Source organism: Lissotriton helveticus, chromosome 4_1, assembly GCF_964261635.1.
Source record: "Lissotriton helveticus chromosome 4_1, aLisHel1.1, whole genome shotgun sequence".
Taxonomy (NCBI): Eukaryota; Metazoa; Chordata; class Amphibia; order Caudata; family Salamandridae; genus Lissotriton; species Lissotriton helveticus.
Window position 1 is genome coordinate 886,087,533 of NC_136063.1, and position 24,111 is coordinate 886,111,643.

General features: G+C 44.4%; 1 protein-coding gene across 2 annotated transcripts in view; it reads left to right on the forward strand.

The window, feature by feature from the left end:
- LOC144827366 (cytidine monophosphate-N-acetylneuraminic acid hydroxylase-like) overlaps positions 1-24,111 on the forward strand; it is a 537,565-nt gene that overhangs the window by 252,690 nt on the left and 260,764 nt on the right. For both annotated transcript variants that reach the window (XM_078685708.1, XM_078685707.1), the window contains exons 7-8: positions 6,849-6,930; positions 13,506-13,643. In XM_078685708.1, the coding sequence (XP_078541834.1) occupies positions 6,849-6,930; positions 13,506-13,643 (220 nt within the window). The remainder of the gene's footprint in view (positions 1-6,848; positions 6,931-13,505; positions 13,644-24,111) is intronic.

The window sequence follows — 24,111 nt, forward strand, 5'->3', positions numbered from 1 at the left end:
GGATTTTGTGCTCCCATTTTGAGATAGTGTTTGACAGCAGTGGAGGGCACCTGCAGAATCCTTTGGCTAGTTCTACACCATATGTTGGCTTATTATGTGATTTCTAGATGTGTTGTACGTTACATATTTTTCCTCTTTTACTTATGCATGTAAAGCTGCTCATATTGTGCTTCTGGCTGACTTTTACGTTTGAGCAGGTTTACAGAAGTATTATTATTTGTAACTGTGGTGACGGTCTAGTTGTTCAGGGGCACGCCCCGACCGGAACCGGAAGCGCGGCCATTTTGGTGCGCGAGGCTGGAGCTCAGAGCTAGCAGCATCTCCCCGGCGCTCCGATTAAAGGATATAATTTAAACCTCTAAAACTGCCTTAGCATGGTCATTTATGTAACGGTCCAACTTCTACAATGGCGACGAGGCGGGATTCCTAACACCTGCATAAAAAAAAAAATAATAACACGGAGGCAAGATCGAGCACCGAAAAAGTAAACCGACCATCGACCCACGTGGGCAAAGACCATATAATGGCCACGCTGATATCGGAACGCGGCAGAGAGGGGGTGCAGGTACAACCAGCGAGCTCACTCAACGGCAGCATTTTATGGGGGCACAACAGTCGGTGCACATCAGGAGAGGCCGTTAAAGGCCGATAAGGGGTGAAATACCCTCAACACGGACACACTGCGAACCAAGGTGAGAGGCCACTGAACAGGGAAGGTGAACCCTGCCAGCAAAACGCGCACAACCGCCCAGCTGCCCAGGCGAACTAATGAGCCAGTGAGTGCTCAGAGGAGGGAAAAGGCACACACATCCCACAAATAGGGACCGCACAAAGAGCCAAGAGCAGGCAGACGAGGCACCATTAAGGAGCCACCGAAAAGGAAAACGGCACGACCTACAGTCACTGAGGAAGGTACGGGCGGCAGAGAGAGTAACAAGGGGCAACCCTGGACGCCCGAGGCGCGTCAGGAGGTGAGGGAGACTACTCAAGCCCCAACAGAGAAGAAGGGGAGAGAACAGCCCCAGGCAGCCCTCCAGGCAACAGCGGACAAGCCCAGGAACCCCAGAGGGACAGAAAAAGAATGGCGACGACGCCCACATCCCTGAGTGCGTTAGTACCATTCTTGCCAAAGAGAGGGGAACCCACAATGCCGTGGGAAGACTGGAAGAGGTACTTCCAAAATTATCTGTCGGCACTGGAGGAAGAAAGTGACGCGGCATACTCTAGTGAAAGAAAGAAAAAGATACTACTCCATAATCTAGGGCCAGAAGGGATCCGTGTGTATGATAACATGGTAGAGGCAACCAGACAGGCGACAGATACAGATGTGTTTCAGCACGCCATCGAGGACATAGATGCCCACTACCGACCTGTGGTGTGTGTGGCCATAGACAGATGCAATTTCTTCCAGAGGAAGCAAGAGAGCGGCAAGACCATCGATGAATACGTAGCGGCACTTCAAAAACTTGCATTTCCGTGCAGATTTGGTAATCTACACGATGAATTGGTGAGAGACCAAATCATAATGCACACTTCGAACTCAACAGTACAAGAGAAACTATGGGTCAATGGCGACGCGCCGCTCAAGGAAGTGTGGGCATTGGTGAAGAAGGCGGAGCTATCCAAGAGATGTGCGGAATCAGCCAGGAAAGACACGAGCAGCAAGCAAGGTGATGATGAGTGATAAAGGAGAGAGACCGAAACAAATGGTACTGCCAAGAAATCAGTTCGCTAAGAGAAAACAGCAAGGCATAGGAGTGGGGCAGAGAGCAAACTGGGACAGGAAAACGAACTGCTATAGATGCAGCAGTTTCTCGCACATAGGAAATGACAAATCGTGTCCAGCGTTCAAGGCCAAAGGCGCATATTGCGGGACATTTGGACATTACGAAAGAGTCTGCAGGCGAATACCCAAAGGGGCGGCAATAAAATACATCGACCAGGGTGATGTGGAAGATGAGGAAGGGCCAGGAAACGATGAAGAAGACGAAGAAATTTTATACATTGATGTACAAGTATTGGATGTAAATTGCAAGGCATCCAGCAAACCTGTCCTGAAAATGAATGTAGGGGGAGTATCGATCGACATAGTAGCAGATTCAGGATTGCCCATCACGATTGTCCAGAGAAAGGTATGGGATGAAGAATTCAAGGGAACTATACGGAAGGAGGTACAGCCCATGGATGTGAGACCAGTCACCTACACTGGACAACGGATTCCCATGGTCGGATATTGTTCCCTACCATTTGAGTTCCGAGGACGTCAAGCAGAATGCAAGCTATATATGTCCGAAAAGGGGCCGTCCGTGCTCGGTTGGAGGAATCAAGGCAATTTAGGCATCAAACTCAATCCGGTAGGAGTAGAAAAAGTAATGACAACAGACACGGAGGAAAACTACGAAGGAGTGGCGTGGAAAATAGAATACCCAGAGGTGTTCAGAGGGGAGATAGGACAATTGACCAAGTGCACGCACATGATTCACCTGAAGGAAGGAGCCACCCCGGTGTCCCACAAGGCCAGGAACATACCGTTCAGGTGCCGCGAAGCGGTGCAAAAAGAACTAGAGAGGTTGGAAACGAACGGAATAATAAAGGCGATCGAGAGCGCGGAATGGTTATCCCCCTTGGTCGTAGCACAGAAACCAAATGGGAAGGTGAGATTATGTGTGGACCTTCGGGAGCTAAATAAAAATATTCTAATAGACAAGTTTCCCCTCCCACGCATAAATGAAATGCTCACTAAAACCAAAGGCATCAAATGGTTCTCAACGGTGGACTTATCATCAGCTTACCATCAGGTAGCGTTGCACCCGTCGTGCAGCCACCTCACGTCTTTCATCACACCCTTCGGGTGTTACAAATTCGTGAGAATGCCGTTCGGACTGACATCTGCTGCTGCAGTGTTCCAAAAGTTAATGCACAAGATGTTTCAGAAGGTGGAAGGTGTTCAGTACTTCCAAGATGATATCCTGGTAATGGGGAGGTCGAAAAGGGAACACAATGAGAAGGTGCACAAGGTCCTGGAAATACTGAAGATCAACGGGCTCACTGCCGAATGGGACAAATGCAAGTTTGAAAAACAATCAGTGACCTATCTAGGACATGAGATCAGCGAGAAGGGAATTGAGCCAAAGAGAGCCAACATGACAGCAATAAGAGAGGCGCCTGCTCCCGCGAAGACAGAAGACGTCAGGTCATTCTTGGGCATGGCCGAATTTTATAGCAAATTCATTCCTCACTTTGCCACAAAGACCCACCACATCAGGCAGCTGCTGAAAGAAAAAAATGGGTTCAAGTGGGGCAAAGAAGAACAAGAGGAGTTTGTGGCATTAAAGGAAGAGATGAGCAAGGCGATACCACTCAAAGGATTCAACCAATCTGCAAGGTCAATACTGACCACTGATGCCAGCGACAAAGGCCTTGGGGCAGTGCTGATGCAGCAAATTGAAACAGGAGAGTCATCCATGGTCTGCTTTGCTTCGAGATCTCTGGCCCCCAATGAGGAAACGTTTAGCGTGATAGAAAATGAAATGTTAGCGGTGGTATGGGCTATGGAACGTTTTCGACAAATCCTATGGGGAGCCAGATTCTTGGTACGCACAGACCACAAACCGCTAATTAAGGTCCTTACATCCAATGGACATGCACACGCCACACCTCGAATAGCTAAAATGACACTGAGATTGTTGGACTATGTGTATGAGGTGAAGTGCATACCTGGACCAAAGAACAGAGTGGCAGACTTTTTGAGCAGAGCGGCAGCAAAGGAAGGAGTGGAAGAACAAGAACCTCCAGGATGGGAGGGGTACATGGTGGCCTCCATGGAAGATATGGAGCAGAGCATCAGCGGGCAAGAGTGGGCATATGAAAGAGATGAAACCCTGGAAGCAGTCAAAGGATACGTAATGCATGAGTGGCCGGACAAAAGACACCTGGACAGCCAGATGAGAATATACTGGGAAGTCAGAGAAGAACTGTCGCTGGGGGGAAAATCCAACATTCCTTTTAAGATGGGACAAAGTTATTCCTCCTCAGGCATTAGTGGAGCATCTGCTGGCAATACTACATGAAGGCCATTAAGGGATAACAAAGACAAAGGCCTTGGCGAAACAAATGTACTGGTGGCCCGCCATAGATGCCCAAGTTGAGAGGCACGTGAGGAACTGTAAATCGTGCTCACGGGCGGACAAATCACAGACCTTGATGAGGCCTCCAATAGGAAAATTCCCCATACCAAGCAGTCCGTGGGAAATGGTGTCCATAGACATCATAGGACCCTTTCTTGATAAGGAAGGAGTGCAGAAGTATGCCATAGTAATGGTAGACAGATACTCCAAATGGCCAGAGGTGGAGGTAAAGGAAACAGTAGACACAGAAGCAGTACTTTCCTTCCTGAACGCAGTGTTTGTGAAAGAAGGTATCCCCAAAGTAATAACTTGTGATAATGGGCCGCAATTTGTGTCAGCTAAATGGGAGGCTTACATGGCCAGGAATGGGATTGAAGTAAAACACACACCCATATATCACCCGGCCGGGAATGGACTGGCCGAACGGTTCAATAGAGTTATCATGGGAACAATCCAAGCAGCGATAAGTGCCGGACTGGACTGGGAAACAGAACTGTCCAAGATGCTGTGGGCGTACCGCATCACCCCAGGAAGCACAGGGTACAGTCCTTTCAAGGTGCTGAGAGGAAGGGAACCATTCACAAAAGACAACCTAGCATGGAGGCACATGGTAGTGCAGAGTAAATGGTCTCCAGCGGTAGTAAAAAGGAACGCAATACAGAAGGCAAGGCATTGGACAAGGAGAATGGGTGAGGGTCAAACTGGCGATCACGAAAAGGAAGGGAGAAAGCAAGTTCACCCCGCCACTCAAGGTCATCGAGCCATATGCCAGATCCGCACTGCTTAGCGACGGGAAAGTATGGTCGCAAGACAGAATGGCAAAATGTAATAAAATCCTCAACTGGGAAGAGACAAGAAAGGAAGAATCGCAAACACAGGAAAGTAATAAAGGACAAGAAGGAGGAAGTGCAGAAGGAGTGGAAGAGTGCACCACTTCCAAAACAGGAGAAGATAAAGACAAAGTGAAGAGAGCAGAGACACCCCGAGGTGGAGTTAGCAAGGATGCAGACAAGAGGCAAGCTGAACAAGAACGAAGGAGCACGTCTGAGGAGTGTCATCAGGAGACCCTCCAAGGGGTGGGAGATGGACAGCACGTGAAGGGTATAGACAGGACGAGAGCTGGCAGAGTCGTAAGGATACCCAAGAAGTTTGAAGACTTTATTATGAGCACCAAGTAAGACTGTTCTCTTTTGGGTTCATTGTATTATTAAGAGGGGGAGATATGTGGTGACGGTCTAGTTAATCAGGGGCACGCCCCGACCGGAACCGGAAGCGCGGCCATTTTGGTGCGCGAGGCCGGAGCTCAGAGCTAGCAGCATCTCCCCGGCGCTCCGATTAAAGGTTATAATTTAAACCTCTAACACTACCTTAGCGTGGTCATTTATGTAACGGTCCAACTTCTACAGTAACCACTTTTAATTTGGGCATAAGATATCCATGAATTAGCGATGCAAGAAAGACGTATCTATAGGTAGAGAAACCACTAGATTTTCGACGGGCGCATTACCTGGCTTTGCCATCAGAGACTTCTGATCTGGCAACCCATCACTAAAGGAGTTCCAGGTCAGTAAATTGGAAGGCCAAACCCTTCAAGCTACTCAAGGCTTAATAAACCAGGAGTAACGCAACGCAGCGCAAATCTCTGCCTTGCGTTACTCTGCCCCAGGGAGGCATTCCTTGGGTGGTGCATGGGTGTTTCCACGCCACACCTATGGATTTTCAGGCATTTCCAGATTTGCCATAATTGGCAGACCTGGGAATGCCTTATAGCTGCTTGGCATCCCCAGGGGAGTGCGACAAGCAGAAATATCTTTATTTCTCCTTTTGTTTCCTCTTTATTTGTGTGCTGCACATGCAGCACACTAAGAAAGAGGAAAATACCTCAGGGTATTGTTTTTGTGAAGGAAGGTGCCCCTTCCTGTGTAAAAACAGTCCTGCCTACAATACAGGCACCTTTGCACCATTGTGCGAGGGTGCCTGCATTGGTGCTAGGCAGCAAATTGTGCGCCTGCACTGAGAAAAGACAGGAATGCACAGTATAATGTTAAATATGGCGCATTGCTACCCTTTACCTGTCACGCAGTGCAGCTCAGCAAGGTGGCTTGCTGCGCTGCACTGAATTACTTTTGAATAAGTTTGCACTTTAGTGTTGTGGTGTGAATAATACCCAAGCATACTCTATTTTTTGTTGTATCCTATAATCTTCTAGCAACAGTATTTGAATGTTATTGTCCAGAAGTACTTATCTGTCCTACTTACTATCCATCATATGCCCCGGTGTAAAGTAACATGTTTCAATGATTTATACTAGAGCAATGACCATTGAACTCAACAATAATGATTTAGTTGATTGTTCATCTACATACTATGATTGATCCAATATCATCAACTGTGCAACTGTACGAATATATTGGTAATCGCTGTTAACCCTGACTCAGCATATAGAGGCATATGGAAAAGTTCACAGACTGCAAGGTCACTTGTGATTTCCTGGTTTTGGTTGGGATTGGTGTTCATTACTATTATAATACATGGTGTTCTACCTCTCACAGTCCATAAGATGCCCAGTGTCTGCTTCTTCGTTTAGAGCTGAGCAACATGATGGGCAGGTGTGTGTCAACTATTTTTCGTGTGTAAATTAATTACATTGACTTAACAATATTGAGATGTCATATTTCTGCGCACCAATGTAAAAGCACCTGATATTCCATTTCATTGTAGGTGGATAAGAATCTAAGGTTCATGATTCTGATGGACGGAATTCATCATGAAATGGACACATGCATCATCGTAGAATACAAAGGTGAGGCCGCCCATTCCATTTTATAATACAGGATTATCACAAATATGTGTAACATATAACACTATATCTCTTTTTGAGATTTAAATAGAATTAATGTTTACCCCTCACTTTTATCTTCTCCTTTGGATAATGAAACTGACATTGCATCATCAGAACAAAAGTGAAGTACCTATAGACGTAGCATCTTTTGGAATGGTTTCCCCTGTCCTTTTGCTTCTGACTTCATGGTGTTGACAGTGTGTTGATTTCTATTTTTGCTGGCTTTAGGATTCAGGGCACCTTGCCCCTGCAGACCAGTGCTAAAGTGCAAGTGTTAAGTGTCTATAACCTGATGGTAATTGGTTTCTCCATGATTGGAGTATTGAATTTACTAGTAATTCCCTAGTAGAGTGCACCATATGTGCCTAGGCCCTGTAACTCGAATGCCTCCTACGAGTAGTCTTGCCAACCTGTCTCGGGCATGCCACTGCAGCACCTGTGCGTGCAGTTTTAAACTGTAATTTTGACCTAGCAAGTGCACTCATTTCCCAAGCCCAAACCTTTCCTTTTAGTACATGTAAGACACCCCTAAGGTAGGTGCTCTCTAGCTCCATGGGCAGGGTAAGCCAAAGGCTCAAAGATCACAGGCACAAATATGGTGACAATCACATAGAGATGCTGCAACATGCACCTCCAGACAACAAATGGCATCAGATTTCACGCGAAACATACAGACCAAAGGCAAGCCCGTCTGCGCCCGTCCGCGACCGGCAGGGACCAGGGGCCATGGACCCTGCCCTTCCCCTACCCTATACCCCAGCTTAACTCCTGTCCCTCAATAACGGTCAGGGCATTGACCCTTCTCTGCTTCAGCGCATTATTGCCCTGGACATCTTATCCCCTTTAGTCACACTACCCTTACCAACGTCATCTTCCCCCTTGTCCCAGTCCTGTCCCTCTTTGGTTTCTTCCCCCCTCCCCTTCTCTAGCACGGCTACTGCCTACCTACTCAATACTAGATCTGCGGGTAGACATCAGCTGGAGATCTTTAATTTATTAGACACTGACGCCCCTGATTTTCTTTTTCTCACGGAAACTTGGTTCGCTGCCGACTCCCTTCCTGATCTCCTCTCCGCCCTCCCCGACTCTTACTATGCTCTTCGGGCGGATCGCCCCGCTGGTAAACTCGGGGGGGGGGGGAGTGGCAATGATCATTCGGTCTAGTTTCCAGTTTCAGTCCCTTCCTTATCCTCCCATGTGTGGAGTAGATTTCTTAGTTGCCCGTTCTGTCAATCTCAGGGCTCCTCTTACTATAGCCCTTTTCTATCGCCCTCCGCAGCATATGTCCTCCTTTGTCCCTGCTCTCCAGGAACTTCTGGCTACGCTCGTTGTCAATAACTCCTCTGTGCTTCTTCTAGGGGATTTTAATTATTGGCCGGGCGACCCCAGAGAAGATCTGTCGTCTAAAGATTTCTCTGCTACCCTTCAGTCTCTTAATTTCTCCTCCCACATTCACTCTCCCACTCACATTCACGGTCATGTCTTGGACCAAATTTGGTCAGTTAACTGTCCCATTCTCCCCCCCATTGTCCTTCCCTGCACTTGGTCTGATCATTCACTGATTTCTTTTTCCATTGAGCTCGGAACGCAAGAGAGGCCCCCCCCTACCCAAAAACATCGTGGCCCGTAATTGGAATCGGGTGGACCTTGACTCCCTGTGTGTCTCCCTTGCTTCCTCCGGCCCCGACCTATGCAACCTCCCTATTGACCGTCAAGTAGATGCCGTAAACCATTGGCTGTCCTCCTCCTGCGACTTGGTTGCCCCCCTCAGGAGAGTCAAGACCTGTCGCCCCCATGGCGCTCAAAAATGGTTTTCAGATGAGTTAAAAATCCTCAAACTGGACCTTAGACGCTCTGAACGTCATTGGAGGCGTAAATACTGCCCTGATTTGCAAGCCAAATACAAAATGCTCTTGGCGAGTTACAAAAAAGCCATACTGCAAGCCAAAACCATCTACTTCTCGGAAAGAATATCCCTTTCAGCTAATAAACCTAAGGAGATCTTCGCTATAGTTCGCAATCTTGTTGCATCCGACAGAGCCAACTTGACCACTATCCCTTCTTAAGATCTCTGTCTCTCTCTTAATGACTTCTTTCTGGAGAAGATTGCCAAGATCAAATCTAATATTCCCTCTGTCTCTCTTTCCCCTCCTCTCTCTGTCCCCTCTTTGTCCTCTATTCCTCTGAATCAGTTTCCCCCTATCTCCCTGGATGTGTTCTTGGCTCTACTCCAGAAAGTGAAGTCCGGTTCCCCAGCTGACTGTGCGCCTGCCCGCTTCCTGAAAGTATTTTTCACCCACTGCCCGACCCTCCCCTCTCCCTTCTTAATTTCTCCATTTCCTCTGGTTCTGTCCCAAAGTATTTCAAATCCGCCATAGTTCGTCCTATTTTAAAAAAACCTGGTCTAGACCCCTCCCTCCCCTCCAATTTTAGGCCTATTTCCCTTCTCCCCTATCTCGGAAAGATCCTGGAGAGTTACATCACCTCTTGTCTCTCTTCCTACATCGAGGACAATCACCTCCTGGCCTCCCACCAAGCGGGCTTCCGACCGGCTCACTCCACTGAGTCTGTTGTCTTGTCTGTCTTGGACGAGCTAAAGAGTAAGGCAGATTCTAACTTGCCCCAAGCCTTGGTGCTCCTCGATCTGTCCGCTGCGTTTGATACGGTCGACCATGCCATCCTCCTCGACCGTGTCAGCGCAGCGGGCATTCAGGGTACTGCCCTCCCCTGGCTCGCTTCTTTTCTTAAAGACCGAACTCAGGCGGTTCATCTTTCCGGCTATTCTGCTCCTTCCCGCTTGGTCCCCTGTGGAGTTCCCCAAGGCTCCTCTTTATCCCCCCTTCTTTTCAACCTTTATATCCGTCCTCTCATTCTTTCCCTTCTTGATATGGGGGTTTCCGTGTACAACTACGCGGATGACCTCCAGCTTGTTTTTTATCTTTCTTCTCCCTTGCACTCCCCACCCAAATTTCACTCCACTTTGGTCTTTATTTCAGATTGGATGAATCGGAATCAACTGAAGCTCAATCTGGACAAGACGGAGTTGGTCCTGACTGGCTCTTCCTCCTCCCCTTGGTCGACTGTCTTCTGGCCCTCCATCTCTGGCCCTCCACCTTTACCAGCGGCATCGGCAAAGACCTTGGGCATTAGAGTCAGTCGAGACCTCTCTATGCATGCCCAGATCAGCTCGGTTGTCTCCTCCTGTTTCCTCTCCCTCCGAATCATCCGAAAGGTGTCCCGTTTTTTCTCTTCTGACGCCCTTAAGCTCATCATTTTGGCCATGATTCTTTCCCGTCTCGATTACGGGAACAGCCTGTACGTTGGCATTCCAGCGTACGAACTTCGCCGCTTACAGGCTGTTCAGAACCAGGCCGCCCGTCTTATCTTTCACCTTCCAAAGTCCTCCCACATCACCCCCGTCCTGAAAACTCTTCATTGGCTCCCCGTCTCTCAGAGATCTCTCTTTAAGATGGGCTGTCTGGTTTTCATGGCTCGAGCCCGCACCGGCCCTGCCTTTATTAATTCCCTCGTCACTCCCTATACCCCCAACCGTTCCCTCCGCTCTGCTAATCAGTTTCTCTCTAATGTACCTCGGTTTCGTAGATCCAAAACCGGAGGCACCAGATTCTCTGTTTTGGGCCCCTCCTTTTGGAACAGTCTCCCCCTTGCAATCAGATCCATCACCGCTTATCCCCAATTCCGTAAGGCTCTAAAGACCCACCTTTTCTCCATTGCTTATTCTTATTAAACAGTTTTGGCCTCCCTTCTCCCTCAGATTCTCACCTCTAGCGCCAGGAAGCCGCTTGGTCACAGTGCGCTCTATCAAGAACCTTTTTCAAATTCAGGGTGCAGTGTATTTAAGAGGTTGGACATGTCCTCATGAGTTTTACATGTCCTGGTTGTGAAAAACAGCTAGGTTTGGTTTTCACTACAGCAAGGTCTACCTCTCCCATAGGTTAGCAATGGAGCTGCCTGGTACATTGTGCCAGTGAATCTTCCAAGTAGGAGTAGATAGAAAATTGGAGTTTGGTATCTTTGGATGTACAATTTAAAATCCATCTTCTAGTGAAGATGGTTTTTAGATTTCAGGTCTGAAAATACCACTTTTATAAAGTTGCCATGTTCTTACTTAACCATTCTGGGCCTCTACCTGTCCTTAGAATACACATTTGGGTTGGGTGACAGTTGGGTTTTGTGAATTCACTGTAGACAGTCACACACAAAGGGAGCTCAGGTGTGTCTGCATATCCTGATGGCACATCGCCAGGCTGATGAGCCTTCCTGAGCTAGAGTGGTGGGAAGAGCTGACACTTGTACCCGAATGGAGCTGTGCCTGTACCCACACAACAAAGCCTCCACTCCCTTTAGTGTGCCTGAAGCCAGGGCCAGGAATGGCAGGGTCTTGTGTACTTCAAAGAGCTTTCTTTGAAATCTCTCTACTTCAAAGGTTAGAATATGTATAAGTACTGGACCTCTGACACTATAAACTTGGAGCACTTCTGGACTGAGGTCATTCTGCCAGAAAGAGGAGCTGTTGGGTTGCCACTTTGGTGTTTGATTTGCTGGGTTGGCCTGTGGCCCACTGCTTCTGTCCTGGAAGTGAGAGGACTGGACTTTGCTCTCTACATCCTGCTTTCTAAAGTTTATACAAGGGCTTGAGTTGAGCTTGCCTCCTTTTGGAAGTGCAAGATCCATCAAAGACTTCACCTGTAGTACCTGGCCTCGTCCCCTAAAAGGTCTTAATGGCTAGTGGTGACAATTCCACTTCCAGGGCCCATGGAAGTGAGTTTCTGTGCTACAAGAATAAACCAATAGTGAGCAACTTCGGTACCAGAGCATGTCTGCAATTCTGTTGCTGTGCCGCTGCCGGCACTGAGGCGTGGTCCCCACGCAATGACTGTGACGTACAAAGCAGGATCTGACGACGATGCAGGGCCTCCAAAGAACACCCACTGTGGGAGTCTCGAGCACCACACCACCGTCATTCATGAGACACTGCTCTGCAGCCGTGGCCCAGTGGTTCACCCTCAATGCCATGACACCGAGGCCATCACAGCTTGATCACCAACGTCATCATGGACACTGCACAGCAGTAAAGAAATGAGGTATTGCACCTGAAACCAATGCATCACCTTCCCAGCATTGCACATCATCCCAGGGCGTTAGCGGCTCCACAACCCTGCACCACCTCCAGTAACCAATGTCTCACTTTCACTTGCTACAGTGACGCCTCACCTCCTTTGCACAATGCAACATCCCTGAGCACCAACGTGCCAAAGGCCCTGCAAAGCAGTAAGGAACCAAAGCATTACCTGCTTTTGCTATGCCTCACCTCCCCTGCGCCTTGCATCATTGTTAATTTTTGACATATCCAAGGTACTGTGTGGATTCTGCCTGACTCCTGTATCCAGCCCGCATTTCCTTGTGGTCAGACTAAACTTGTGGATTAGTAAAAGGCAGTAGGTGCTGCTACTTTTTCTTCTTGTGCCTAAGCCAATTATGAGTAGGGTGATCGTTTTTTGTAATGTAATGATTTCATTCATCACTAACACCCTGTGGCACCTCACTACGTAACCATTAGTTCGCAATAACCTAAAGTCCTGACCATGTCAGGCGTTCGCCAGTCCTGCAACTAAACAATATCAGCTGAATTTGCTGAGTGGCTCCTCTCCCATCATTCTTTTGACAGAACAGGTGTGTTTGTGAAGTGCAGATTAACCCAGCTGTCTCTTGGCGCTGAAATAAGAGATGTTTACACTTACCCAACTCAATGGCACTCATTTTTATCAACCTCAGAAAGATGAAAGGCTGTAGTACATCAGCATACAAGCCTGTGTCACTGATGTCAAACACAGATTCCTGGAGGGAGGCCCTAGTTCAATGAGCCACCGACTCAGCTTCTGTAGCAATTTATCTAGCACCATTAGCCTGCATATGATGTCTCTTCAAATAATTTGGGAGGGGGAGTCTTCAGCCCTGCACTGACCTGTAATGTATCTCCTATGAAGCTCATAGCTAGAAGCAACCATCGCTATGCCTACATTCCCAAAAGCACCATCTTTAACCATTTTCCATACAAAGTATGCATTAAATTTGCAGAGGGCAACTTGTATGAAACTTTTGTTTTCCATTTCTTTACTGCCATTGTGCATTTAAAAGCAAAGAAATACACCTCCAAGGAACAAAGGTCCCCACAAGGCACCTTCTGGAAGCGAGGAGTGACCCTTTGTTTCAAGCGTCTGATTACATACAGCTGGAGGTTTAACTTGGTATATTTTTAAAAAAAAGTCCAGTGTGTTTTAAAATGTTAGTGAACTTGTGTGATTTTCGGTTTTGTGGCGTATTTCCCTTAATAAAGAAACTATTGACCTAATGCATTTTGCTAATCTTTGGAAATACAAGTACTTCTTGCATTGCAGTCTAGAATGCTTACCAAATGGAAACAAATTTCCGTAAATTACATCACCTTAAACAGTTATTAAATGTTTCGTACCTGATCTGATTTCCCTAACATATTAAACTCACATTCACCACAGGCCATAAAATACTTAATACAGTCGACTGTTCGAGGCCCAATGATGGGAAACTTCCAAAGAATGTTGACTTGATGATGAGTGATTTTGCTGGTGGAGCAACTGGATTTCCAATTATATTCAGCGGTGGAAAGTTTACAGGTACTTTTTTACATTACCTTACGGGGTCAAGTACTGAGCATACGTAGTTGCTATTGTTATAAAATACATACACACGACTGAAGGATCAACAGGTCCAACCTAATTCACTGTATTAGAATCTGAAACACCGTACACAACAATATAAGAGTGCTGCAAGTCCTTTTCTGTGGTTTCTGGGGAAACATCTGTGGTTACTGAACAATTTTCGTGGGGGTGCTCTTGTTTAACACTGACATCCGTGGGGACTAATTTATGCATACAGTCTTATCGGTTAACCAAGCTACTTCATTTGTGCACTTGACTCTTCAAAAGTACCTAGGTTGAGCCGCTTCTAATAGGATGTTGGAACGTATTAATAATTTGCATCTATCTTTATTTGGGCGCTGTAATGTTTTGAAAATGCTTATTCTCCCAAAATTTTTATATATATTTCGTACTGTTCCCTTACTTATCTCATCTACATTTTTTTCCCGTATTGACAGAATGTGTGCACGTTTTTTATGGAGTTATCGTCGTTCTAGAAGAGCCTTGAAATGGTGTATGTTGCCTAGTGCAAAAGGAGGTTGGGGAGTGCCTAATTTTCGATTATATCATTGGGTTGCTATATTACAACATTTAGGGGTGTTAATATTACAGGAAGACCCCACAGAAGACTTCGCTGCCCCGTCTATTTATGAGATGTTACTAGGGGGTGAGGCAAAGCAATGCTTAAATCGAATAATAGAGCCCAGCTATTACAAAAAGACTAAATTTAAGGTAGTCATTTCTGCATTTGAGATATGGAAGAAAGTGAAGAAGCAGCTGGGGATTGGGACAAACCTGAACTTTTATACTCCACTTTATAACTGTCGAATACTACCGGAAATATTTAAAGACCGGGTTTTGGACAGATGGTACAATTTGGGGATCTGTATGATTGGTGATTTTTTTCAGGGCAATCAGCATGTTTCATTCGAATTTTTGCAGAGGAAATATAATTTACCCCAAAATGATTTCTTTAAATTTCTCCAAATACGCAGTTTTTTTTAACAGGAAATGAAACAAAATCGAATTAGCCGGGAGAAGATAGTGATCATAGATGCAATTAGAATGCGAAAGAGAATGGGACATTTGTATCAGATTTTCATGGAAAGAGAGGAGAACGATCTTGGGAGCTGGGAAATAAAATGGCAAAATAGATTTGGAGTGGAGCACATCAATGTCGAGAAAGTAATTGACTTAGCTACGAATGTTTTGTTAAATGGACCCTTGAAAAGCCAACACTATATGTCAATTTTTGATTTATATTACACACCAAAGAAAATTGCTAAATGGAAATCAGGTAGGGGGGATAGCTGTAGCCGGTGTGGTTTACACGCAGCAGGTGCATTACATATGTTTTTTTATTGTCCTAAATTGATTAAGTTTATTAAAGATGTAGAGCAATTTTTTCAGGTGGTAGGTATCACACAATCGCTATCCGCAGAGTTAGTGATTTTGGGTCAGTTAGAAGAGCCAGCTAATTTTAGACCTGCTATGGAGGAAGGATTTATATTTTTGTGCATGTCCATTTTTCGCTTATGTATTACCTCGCAATGGCTTGATTCTGATCCACCTATGTTTATTAGCTGGCAAACTAGATTGCTGTCTATTTATTATTTGGAAATCGCGGCTTATAAGACCAAAGGCATGAGGAAAAAAACACAGGGGTTACAGTTATGGTCTCCTATTACTAAATGGTTAGGAAGTTAAGAATTGATGGTATACTGTTATAATGTGCTAACTTCATCTCGATAATTTTTGTATCTTTGCTCCTAGCTGTGTGTTTCTTCTTTTTTTTCATTTTTTTTTGTTTATTATTTAAGTTTTCTGAGATTTGCTATTGTACCATGCCCTTTCTGTTTGCTGATGAGAAAATGTAATAAAAAAAAAAAAAAAAAATACCTAGGTTGAGCAGCTAAGGTTCACTCCATGAGTAGTAGGGTTGTAACTCTGATACTGTAACCAAACACAAAAGAATAGGTTTTTATCTACACAACTGAAGTCACAATAATGAAGAAGAAAATAAACCAGAGCATGGTAGCACCTTCTGGGTTAAGAAAAGTTTCCAGGCATTTTTTTGCAATTATTTGGTAAGGTGCTATAATCTAAATAACATAGGTCTACGATTCTATAGGAAAGGGGAGGATGGCGGGGGGGTCCGTTGTTGCAGATGTTCTCAGAAACATACAGGTCTCAGTATATGCTTTGGCTTGGGTTTCACTCTCTGGTAAACATTATTGTTTATGGAGACAACTAGTCAAAAGTCATAGTTCAAGTGTCCAGTTAACAGGGCTAGTTGGCACCAGCAGCTAGTGCGAATAGGGATACTGGACACAAATAAAGTAATTCCATACTACTCGTAAGCGTGCTGTCAATGACCACTCATGTTGGAGACACCTAATTGTGTTTTATTCAGCATCTAATACTACTTAATTTTATTATTAGAACATTAAGCTGTGATCCCTCAATGAGTGGTGATTATCAGAACAGTTAGTAACCATGGGAGGTTAGTTTTAAGTTTTTTTTGCAAATATGTAATACACTGTCCCTTTTTGTAAAAGGAGTTCTCCTTTATGGTATAGGTGGAGAAGGGCTAACACGTTCAATTGGAGAATACTTACTGCTCCTTTTGATGTACAAATTCAAAGTCCTAAATAGGGACACTACTTGTACTGATATCTTAAGTACAGATCGATTAAGGGTCAGATTTAGGATATTGTGGTGATGTATGCTTCACTGTCACCTACGACAACCTCTGTGCCGTCACAGGTGCTGCTGTCAGGGCAGGTCCTCTGAAGCCACAAAACGTTTGGTGCATGGCCACCATGTTTCTGACTGCTGAGCACAAAACCTTTTTTGTTTTCCAGAAACACAAAGCGGGAGGTTGTCTCTGACAAACAAAAAACTAAAAGCCCCACACTATAGCAGTTTTCTCACTGGTTGTGAGGCCAATATTGTTTTTTCTGTTGTAGCAACCTAGCAGTGACAGACAGAAAAAAAGAGCATCACTCCGCCTGCTCTAAATAGGGTAGGTGGTCTCAAACCCTTACTCCGGCAGATCCTACTATATCAGGCCATTAGATTATCTCTCCCAATGGTGAAGCGAGCGGATAGCACCATCGTCTTCAAACTGGTGTTCCGCCCTACTCATAATTGAGCTGGAAGACCAAAGGGTTGGGGACAGCGTACTCCATTATGTTTGTGGTGGAGTAGCTCGTCTGTCCAACTCTAAATCAGGCTCTAAGAAAGCTGGTTGAAAATATACTGGAATGAGCTTGATCATTGCTAAAAGACCTAGGATGAAAGAGAAAACATGTGTGTCACTCTTGTCCTGGAACAAGGATGATACAAGGTCCCACTTGATCATGGAATGATACTCGGTGGATCCGGGGGATGAAGACTCCACCACACTTGCTGTCTTGGAATGGCTCCTTCAGGTCCTCGACCTTCTTGCAACATTGATGTCTTTAGCTTACTTCCGGGCAGCAAGGTCTTGGTGGCTTTTGGATGACTCACATTCTTTAGATGATATCCTTTCTTGCTTCCATCATCTGGGCTTTGCTGCTTACCCTCAAGACAGGAGTCAGGTTCTCTCCTCACACCAGAGAGCACAGCTGCCTCTCCTCTTCCTCCATGACTGTTCACAGCAACATAACTTCCTCTGGAGATCTGGGCTTATCTTCAGCATTGCTGAACACATCACTTTCCAGATGTATGTTTCTTGTCATGTGTCCCTCCATGGCGACACATCAGAAGGCCAAACAAGTTAAACTTAATAGATCAAGGAGATATTGGCTAAAAGCCAAGGATATTGACTTAGATTTCCAGGTTTAAAGACCATGAAACTAGGAAAGAAAATTGATTACATCTTCGTAGGTTTTCTTCTCGGGCTTTCACAATTTTGACTCGTTGAGTTGTGATCAGCTTAGCTCCAGCCAAACTTGCAGACAGAGTTGGCAATCAGCATAGTCGGTGTTTGTCGTTCTTGTTTGTTCATACATGACTCTGAGCTTAATTCCTATTGCAGCAAAAAACATAGCATAAGATAAACTGCTATTGAGTCACAAAGGTGCAGCCCAAGGTACTGATCTAAGGACATAGACGTTTGAATGGCCTTTCCCGGAGCTGAAAATACAATTTGTGCTGCTTGTAACATGTCGCTGCAAAGCAAACCATTCATATGAGATTTGGTCTCCCGGTTCACAAAATGTCAGTTCAAACATTGAACACATACTTATGGGAAAGGGAAGAGCCACTGTGATAATGTGATGATGGCTGTGGTGACACTGCAATGTCACCTGGAATGATAAAGGGGAGAAAGTTCTGGGTTGGAAGGTAGGGAAGGTTTTTAAGTGTATTAGGGTTAATGAGCTCTAATACATTTGTAATGTTTAACTCTTCACAAGGAGCCCATTTCTTACAGCCACTGTCATAGCATACTGTATGGATCTCACACATATTTTGTTAGTATTCCACGGGTGCCCTAGTCACAAGCAAGCACAATTCAAACTCCTCTCCCACACTTTCAAGACACTACATAACACTGGCCCAGGCTCACCAATCGCATCAGCTTTCACAAACCTTCTGAGACCTGCGTCTGTCCGGATTCCGACTTGCACAAATCCCACATATAGGAAAAACCAGAGGCTGCAGTTGAGCCATCTCATCCATCGCTCCTAAAGCATAAAATGACCTGCATCTACGCATAAGAGTCTTCTCCCCTCCCAGGTGACAGTGAGCTCCGCAAATCTACCTAACATAACATACAATAACATGACATAACATAACATAATTTAACATAACATACCATGCAACACTAACCACATGGGGTACCTCTCTAGGACCCTTAGACCTATTAATCTGAAAAAGCACAAGGTCATTTGACAAGCCAGCCGGAAGGACACCATGACACAACTGTCTGCAGTGTGAAGACGTTTGTCCCTACAAGCAACAAGCCTATGCTAAGTCATGTACTGCATTTCAGACTGCAAGCTCAGAGAGTGATGTTCAATTTGATCTTGTAACATATAAGTATTTGCATTCTTAGTTAATGAGCTTTCCTTGGAATTTGATATGAAACTGTAAATAGCTACTGCAAGAAAAACCTCAACGCATTTTTATGCAAATATGCATGGAAATATGTGCGTGTCTGCATCAAGCATGAGGTGAGTCGTGCTTTCTATATTGGCTGCGTTAATGTTGTGGTCCCATATTTGTGAAAATAAAAAAAAGAGATCTGTTAGGGAGACTCTCTCAACCCTGACATGTGGCGTGGCTTTTATTACTTGGTTATGTATAGGTAAATGCAGCACAGGCCTTACTGTGTGTTAACATGGCTATTGTTTGTCGTTTGAGTAGCTTTAGGGTTTTGAGAGACTTGTTTCTTACCAACTCAGCACAGTTCTGGGGGTGAGCGAAACCTGCCATTTTCCTTTTCTCTGTTTCCTTATAGAGCTTAAAAAAATCTACCGGATATACCCACCCTAATAATGTCAGGCATGCAACATCCTAGTCCTGTCAATTGCTGGTAGTGTAAGCTGATTGGTGAAACGTATAGTTAAACGAGTGACATCAGTGGATCTTTTTTTGAGTTTAGAAAGCTTTATTGAATAAAAAAATAAATAATAAACATTGTAAACCACCATTACAGAAATAAATGCTATAAACAAACACAGAGCAGTAGGTAAAATTCTTGATTTTCGTGCTGCCACCCCCAATGGCTACTGCCTACTCAGACAAGACAGGAAGGGAAAGAAGGGCGGGGGATTGGCAATTATCCACAGGGAAAATGTTTCAATCAAAACCGATACCCTGAACTTCTCAACTTGCGAAGCACTAACATTTTCCCTTACGCTCTCCAACACTCAATCTTTCAAAGGAACGCTAATATATCGTCCACCAGGCTCTCGTTCAGGTTTTCTAGTAGAACTACAAACTCTATTAGAAACAATTGCTGTTACACCAGATTTTACCCTCTTGGGGGACTTCAATTTCCATTTGGAATGTCCTACAGATTCACAAGCCTTCACTTTGATCACTGATCTGTTATCCTTAGGCTTACATCAGCTGGTCTCCCTACCTACTCATAAGGCAGGACATACACTTGATGGCCTATTCACTAACAACAGTATCATCTCCCTAAACTCAGTTACCCCTCTGATCTGGACAGATCACTCTGTAATAATTTTCAATATCTAAATTAAGATATCCAAGTCCAGCGAGACTAACCACCAAAGACCCAGACAAATCCGGGCATGGAACACAATTGACACCCAACTCTTGCAAAAATCCACGTCCACTTCTCTTTACATTCCCTCAGAAGACCCCGAAATAGCCTCCAATAATTATTCTGGCTGGCTACATGATATCTTTGCCCTATCAGTACCATATAAAAAATCTCTACCAATTGTAAAGTTCGCTCTGCTCCTTGGTTCTCAGAGGAACTCAGACTCGAGAGACAACACTGTAGGAACCTAGAGAGACATTGGCGTAAAGATTACAGCCACAAGGCTAAAAGGTTATATAAAGAGACAATGAGAAAATACAAACATTTGATCACCTTTCACAAGAGCACGTACTATTGTTCTCAAATAGAATCTTCCAAAAATTCTTCGAAGGAACTCTTCAAAGTTGTAACCAAACTCTCCACTCCCCCTACAGGGACTGCGCTTCAACCGTCACAAGACTTATGTAATTCACTGGCAACATTTTTTAAGGACAAGGTGACCTGCATCTACTCTGATTTTGCTACTCAGTCTAGTTTAGACCAGCCACCACCATAAAAAGGTTCAAATACGTCCGCTACGGCTGAGTTTTCAGAATTCACTCAGGTCACCCCGGAGCAAGTACGTAAACTCCTCCTCTCAATTAAATCCGGTTCCCCGCTAGACCCTTCGCCACCTTCAATTCTTAAATTAATTCCCGATCCCACTGCTACCATTCTCAGTGACATTTTTAACTCTATGGTTATCACTGCGGTCTATCCTACAATCTGGAAAAAGGCCATTATCAAACCCTTACTCAAGAAACCCAACGTGGACCCGCTAGGTCCTAAAAATTACCGCCCAATAGAATGTCTCCCTCTTCCATCAAAAATCATAGAAAAATAAATAAATACACAACTTACCCATTACATCGACACTAATGACCTGCTCGATGATAATCAATTTGGGTTTAGGAAGGAGCATGGTACAGAAACAGCTCTTATTAAGGCCTCAGACGACATCAGGATGATTCTGGACAAGGGTGGAGCAGCGGTTCTTATCCTCCTGGATCTGTCCGCTGCATTTGACACGGTCGATCATACCATCCTGATCGACCGTGTCTCTGCCATTGGCATCAGCCAAGCAGCCAGATCCTTACTCATTTCCTTTCTTGATAGTCGGACACAATCCGTCAAGCTAGGTGACTTCCAATCTCCGGTCTTCTCCCTCCCATGTGGGGTGCCTCAGGGATCTTCCCTGAGTCCGACACTATTTAATATATATCTGTCGGATCTGGCTACCATCATCAAGACCCATGGGATGGGTTTGACATCCTACGCCGACGACACCCAACTTGTACTTGCCATCCATAATGACGGAGTAGAAGTAGCAGCCAAATTTCAGGAAGGAATGCATGACATCAGTCTATGGATGTCTCGCAACTGCATGAAATTAAACTCGGAAAAAAATGAGGTAATGACCTTTGGCAACTTAGTCCCAAGCTGGTCCCAACCTGGTGGCCAACCGAATTAGGACCTCCCCCTCCTCCTGTATCAAAGGTCAGGAATTTGGGAGTGGTGTTCGATGATAGGCTCTCATTTATACATCATGCCAATGCCTTTGTGTCTGCATCGTTCTTCACTCTCAAAAAGATCAGAAAAATCCTCCCTTTTCTCCCACCGAATGCAGGAAATACTCGGTATGTAACCTTTACCACGCATTTTTTACAACGAAATACCATTACCGCGCATTTTTTACAACGCAAAAACTTTTACAACGCATACTTTTACAAAGGATACTATTACAACGCAAGTACTTTTACAACGCATGTACTTTACAACGCATTTTTTGGGTACAGGTGTATTTTAAGGGTTAAGGGCTAGGTTTGGGTTTTTGGGTAAAGGGGTATTTTTAGGGTTCAGGGCTAGGTTTGGGTTTTTGGGTAAAGTGGTATTTTTAGGGTTCAGGGCTAGGTTTGGGTTTTTGGGTAAAGGGGTATTTTTAGGGTTCAGGGCTAGGTTTGGGTTTTTGGGTAAAGGGGTATTTTTAGGGTTCAGGGCTAGGTTTGGGTTTTTGGGTAAAGGGGTATTTTTAGGGTTCAGGGCTAGGTTTGGGTTTTTGAGTAAAGGGGTATTTTTAGGGTTCAGGGCTAGGTTTGGGTTTGTGGGTAAAGGGGTATTTTTAGGGTTCAGGGCTAGGTTTGGGTTTTTGGGTGAAGGGGTATTTTTAGGGTTCAGGGCTAGGTTTGGGTTTTTAGGTAAAGGGGTATTTTTAGGGTTCAGGGCTAGGTTTGGGTTTTTGGGTAAAGGGGTATTTTTAGGGTTCAGGGCTAGGTTTGGGTTTTTAGGTAAAGGGGTATTTTTAGGGTTCAGGGCTAGGTGTGGGTTTTTAGGTAAAGGGGTATTTTTAGGGTTCAAGGCTAGGTTTGGGTTTTTGGGTAAAGAGGTATTTTTAGGGTTCAGGGCTAGGTTTGGGTTTTTAGGTAAAGGGGTATTTTTAGGGTTCAGGGCTAGGTTTGGGTTTTTGGGTAAAGGGGTATTTTTAGGGTTCAGGGCTAGGTTTGGGTTTTTGGGTAAAGAGGTATTTTTAGGGTTCAGGGCTAGGTTTGGATTTTTAGGTAAAGGGGTATTTTTAGGGTTCAGGGTTAAGTTTGGGTTTTGGGGTACAGGGGTACAAGGTAAAAATAAATTAAAATTAAAAATAAATTAAAATACATTTTATTAATTTTAATTAAGAGGTACAGGGTAAAAATAAATTAAAATAAAAATAAAATAAATTATATTAATTTTAATTAATTACATTTTTAAAAATATATTATATACTTACCAATACTTACGTTGTAATGGGATGCGTTATAAAGGTATATGCGATGTAAAAAAATGCGTTGTAATAGTACTTCGTTGTAATGGATCCTGCGTTGTAAAAATTGCGTGGTAAAGGTAGGTGTTGTAAAAGGATGCGTGGTAACGTCATACATCCGAAAAACTCTGATGTGCACCTTGATCTTATCTTAGATCGACTATTGTAATGGGCTTTTTTTAAATGCTCAGGGAAAAGTACTGAGCAAATTGCAGTTAATTCAAAATTCAGCAGCTAGAATTCTATCAGGCACACCCAAGTTCAAATCAATTTCCCCGGCAATACGACAGCTTCACTGGCTGCCAGTCAGGAATCGAATTAAATTTAAAGTTTTCTGTATTGCATATAGAGCGTTCAACAATTCAGGGCCCAAGTTTCTAAGAAGGTCACTAGGACGTTACACCCCGAGTAGACTTCTGCGCTCCTCCTCAGCCGGCCTTCTTACCATTACCCGGACAAACAAATCCTCATGGGGGCACATATGTTTCTCAGTCGCCACTGCAAAATTGTGGAACACCCTGCCCACCCACATCAGGGCCAGCCCTTCTCTTCTCATCTTTAGGAGGCTGACAAAAACGTGGCTTTTCAACCAGTAAATGCTATCTCTGTCTGCTCTGTAATATTGTTTTCAGCGCCGAGACGCCTCCGGGTATTCGCGCGCTATACAAATTGCATAAATAATAAATAATAATAATAATAAAATATAAACAGTATCAACTTCAACCCCAAAAAGGGGGAAATAAACCATACTAAGAAACAAAGCTTTTTTCTTGTTTGTTTTTTTAGGGGTATTTTGTCATAGGGGAAGGAAAGAAAAAAGAAAAAAGAAAGGAAAGAAAGAGAAAGAGGGGGGGGCAACCTAAAGAACAAAATCAATACTAATAATCACCAAATAACAGTAGAAAAGAAAGGAGGGCAAGCATCCAATCAGGGGGCATGCCTGGAGAGAAAGTCAGTTAAAGGTAACCATAACAGATCCTTCTTAATTAATAAAGGAACGGTGGTGGCAAAAGCACGGTCAAGTCTATGGTGATGACATAACAGATTCCACCAAGCATTACAAGTAATCTTTGAAGTATCTTTCCAATTAGTTGTAATTATCTGAAATGAAATTGCTAGAAAAAGATCAATACATTTACGTACATTGCATGTGACATTCCATATGGGTGAAGACCCACCCAAGAAAACATGTACAATCTCAAAAGGAACATCAGTAGATAAAATGTCATTGAGCATAAGCCAAATATGAGACCAAAATGATTTAACCAAAGGGCACTGAAAAAACATATGAAGAAAGTCACTGTCGTCACATGGACAAGACCAACAATATTTTGAGTCAAGTACTTTGAATTTATGTAAAACAGAAGGAGTAAAAAAGAGCCTAT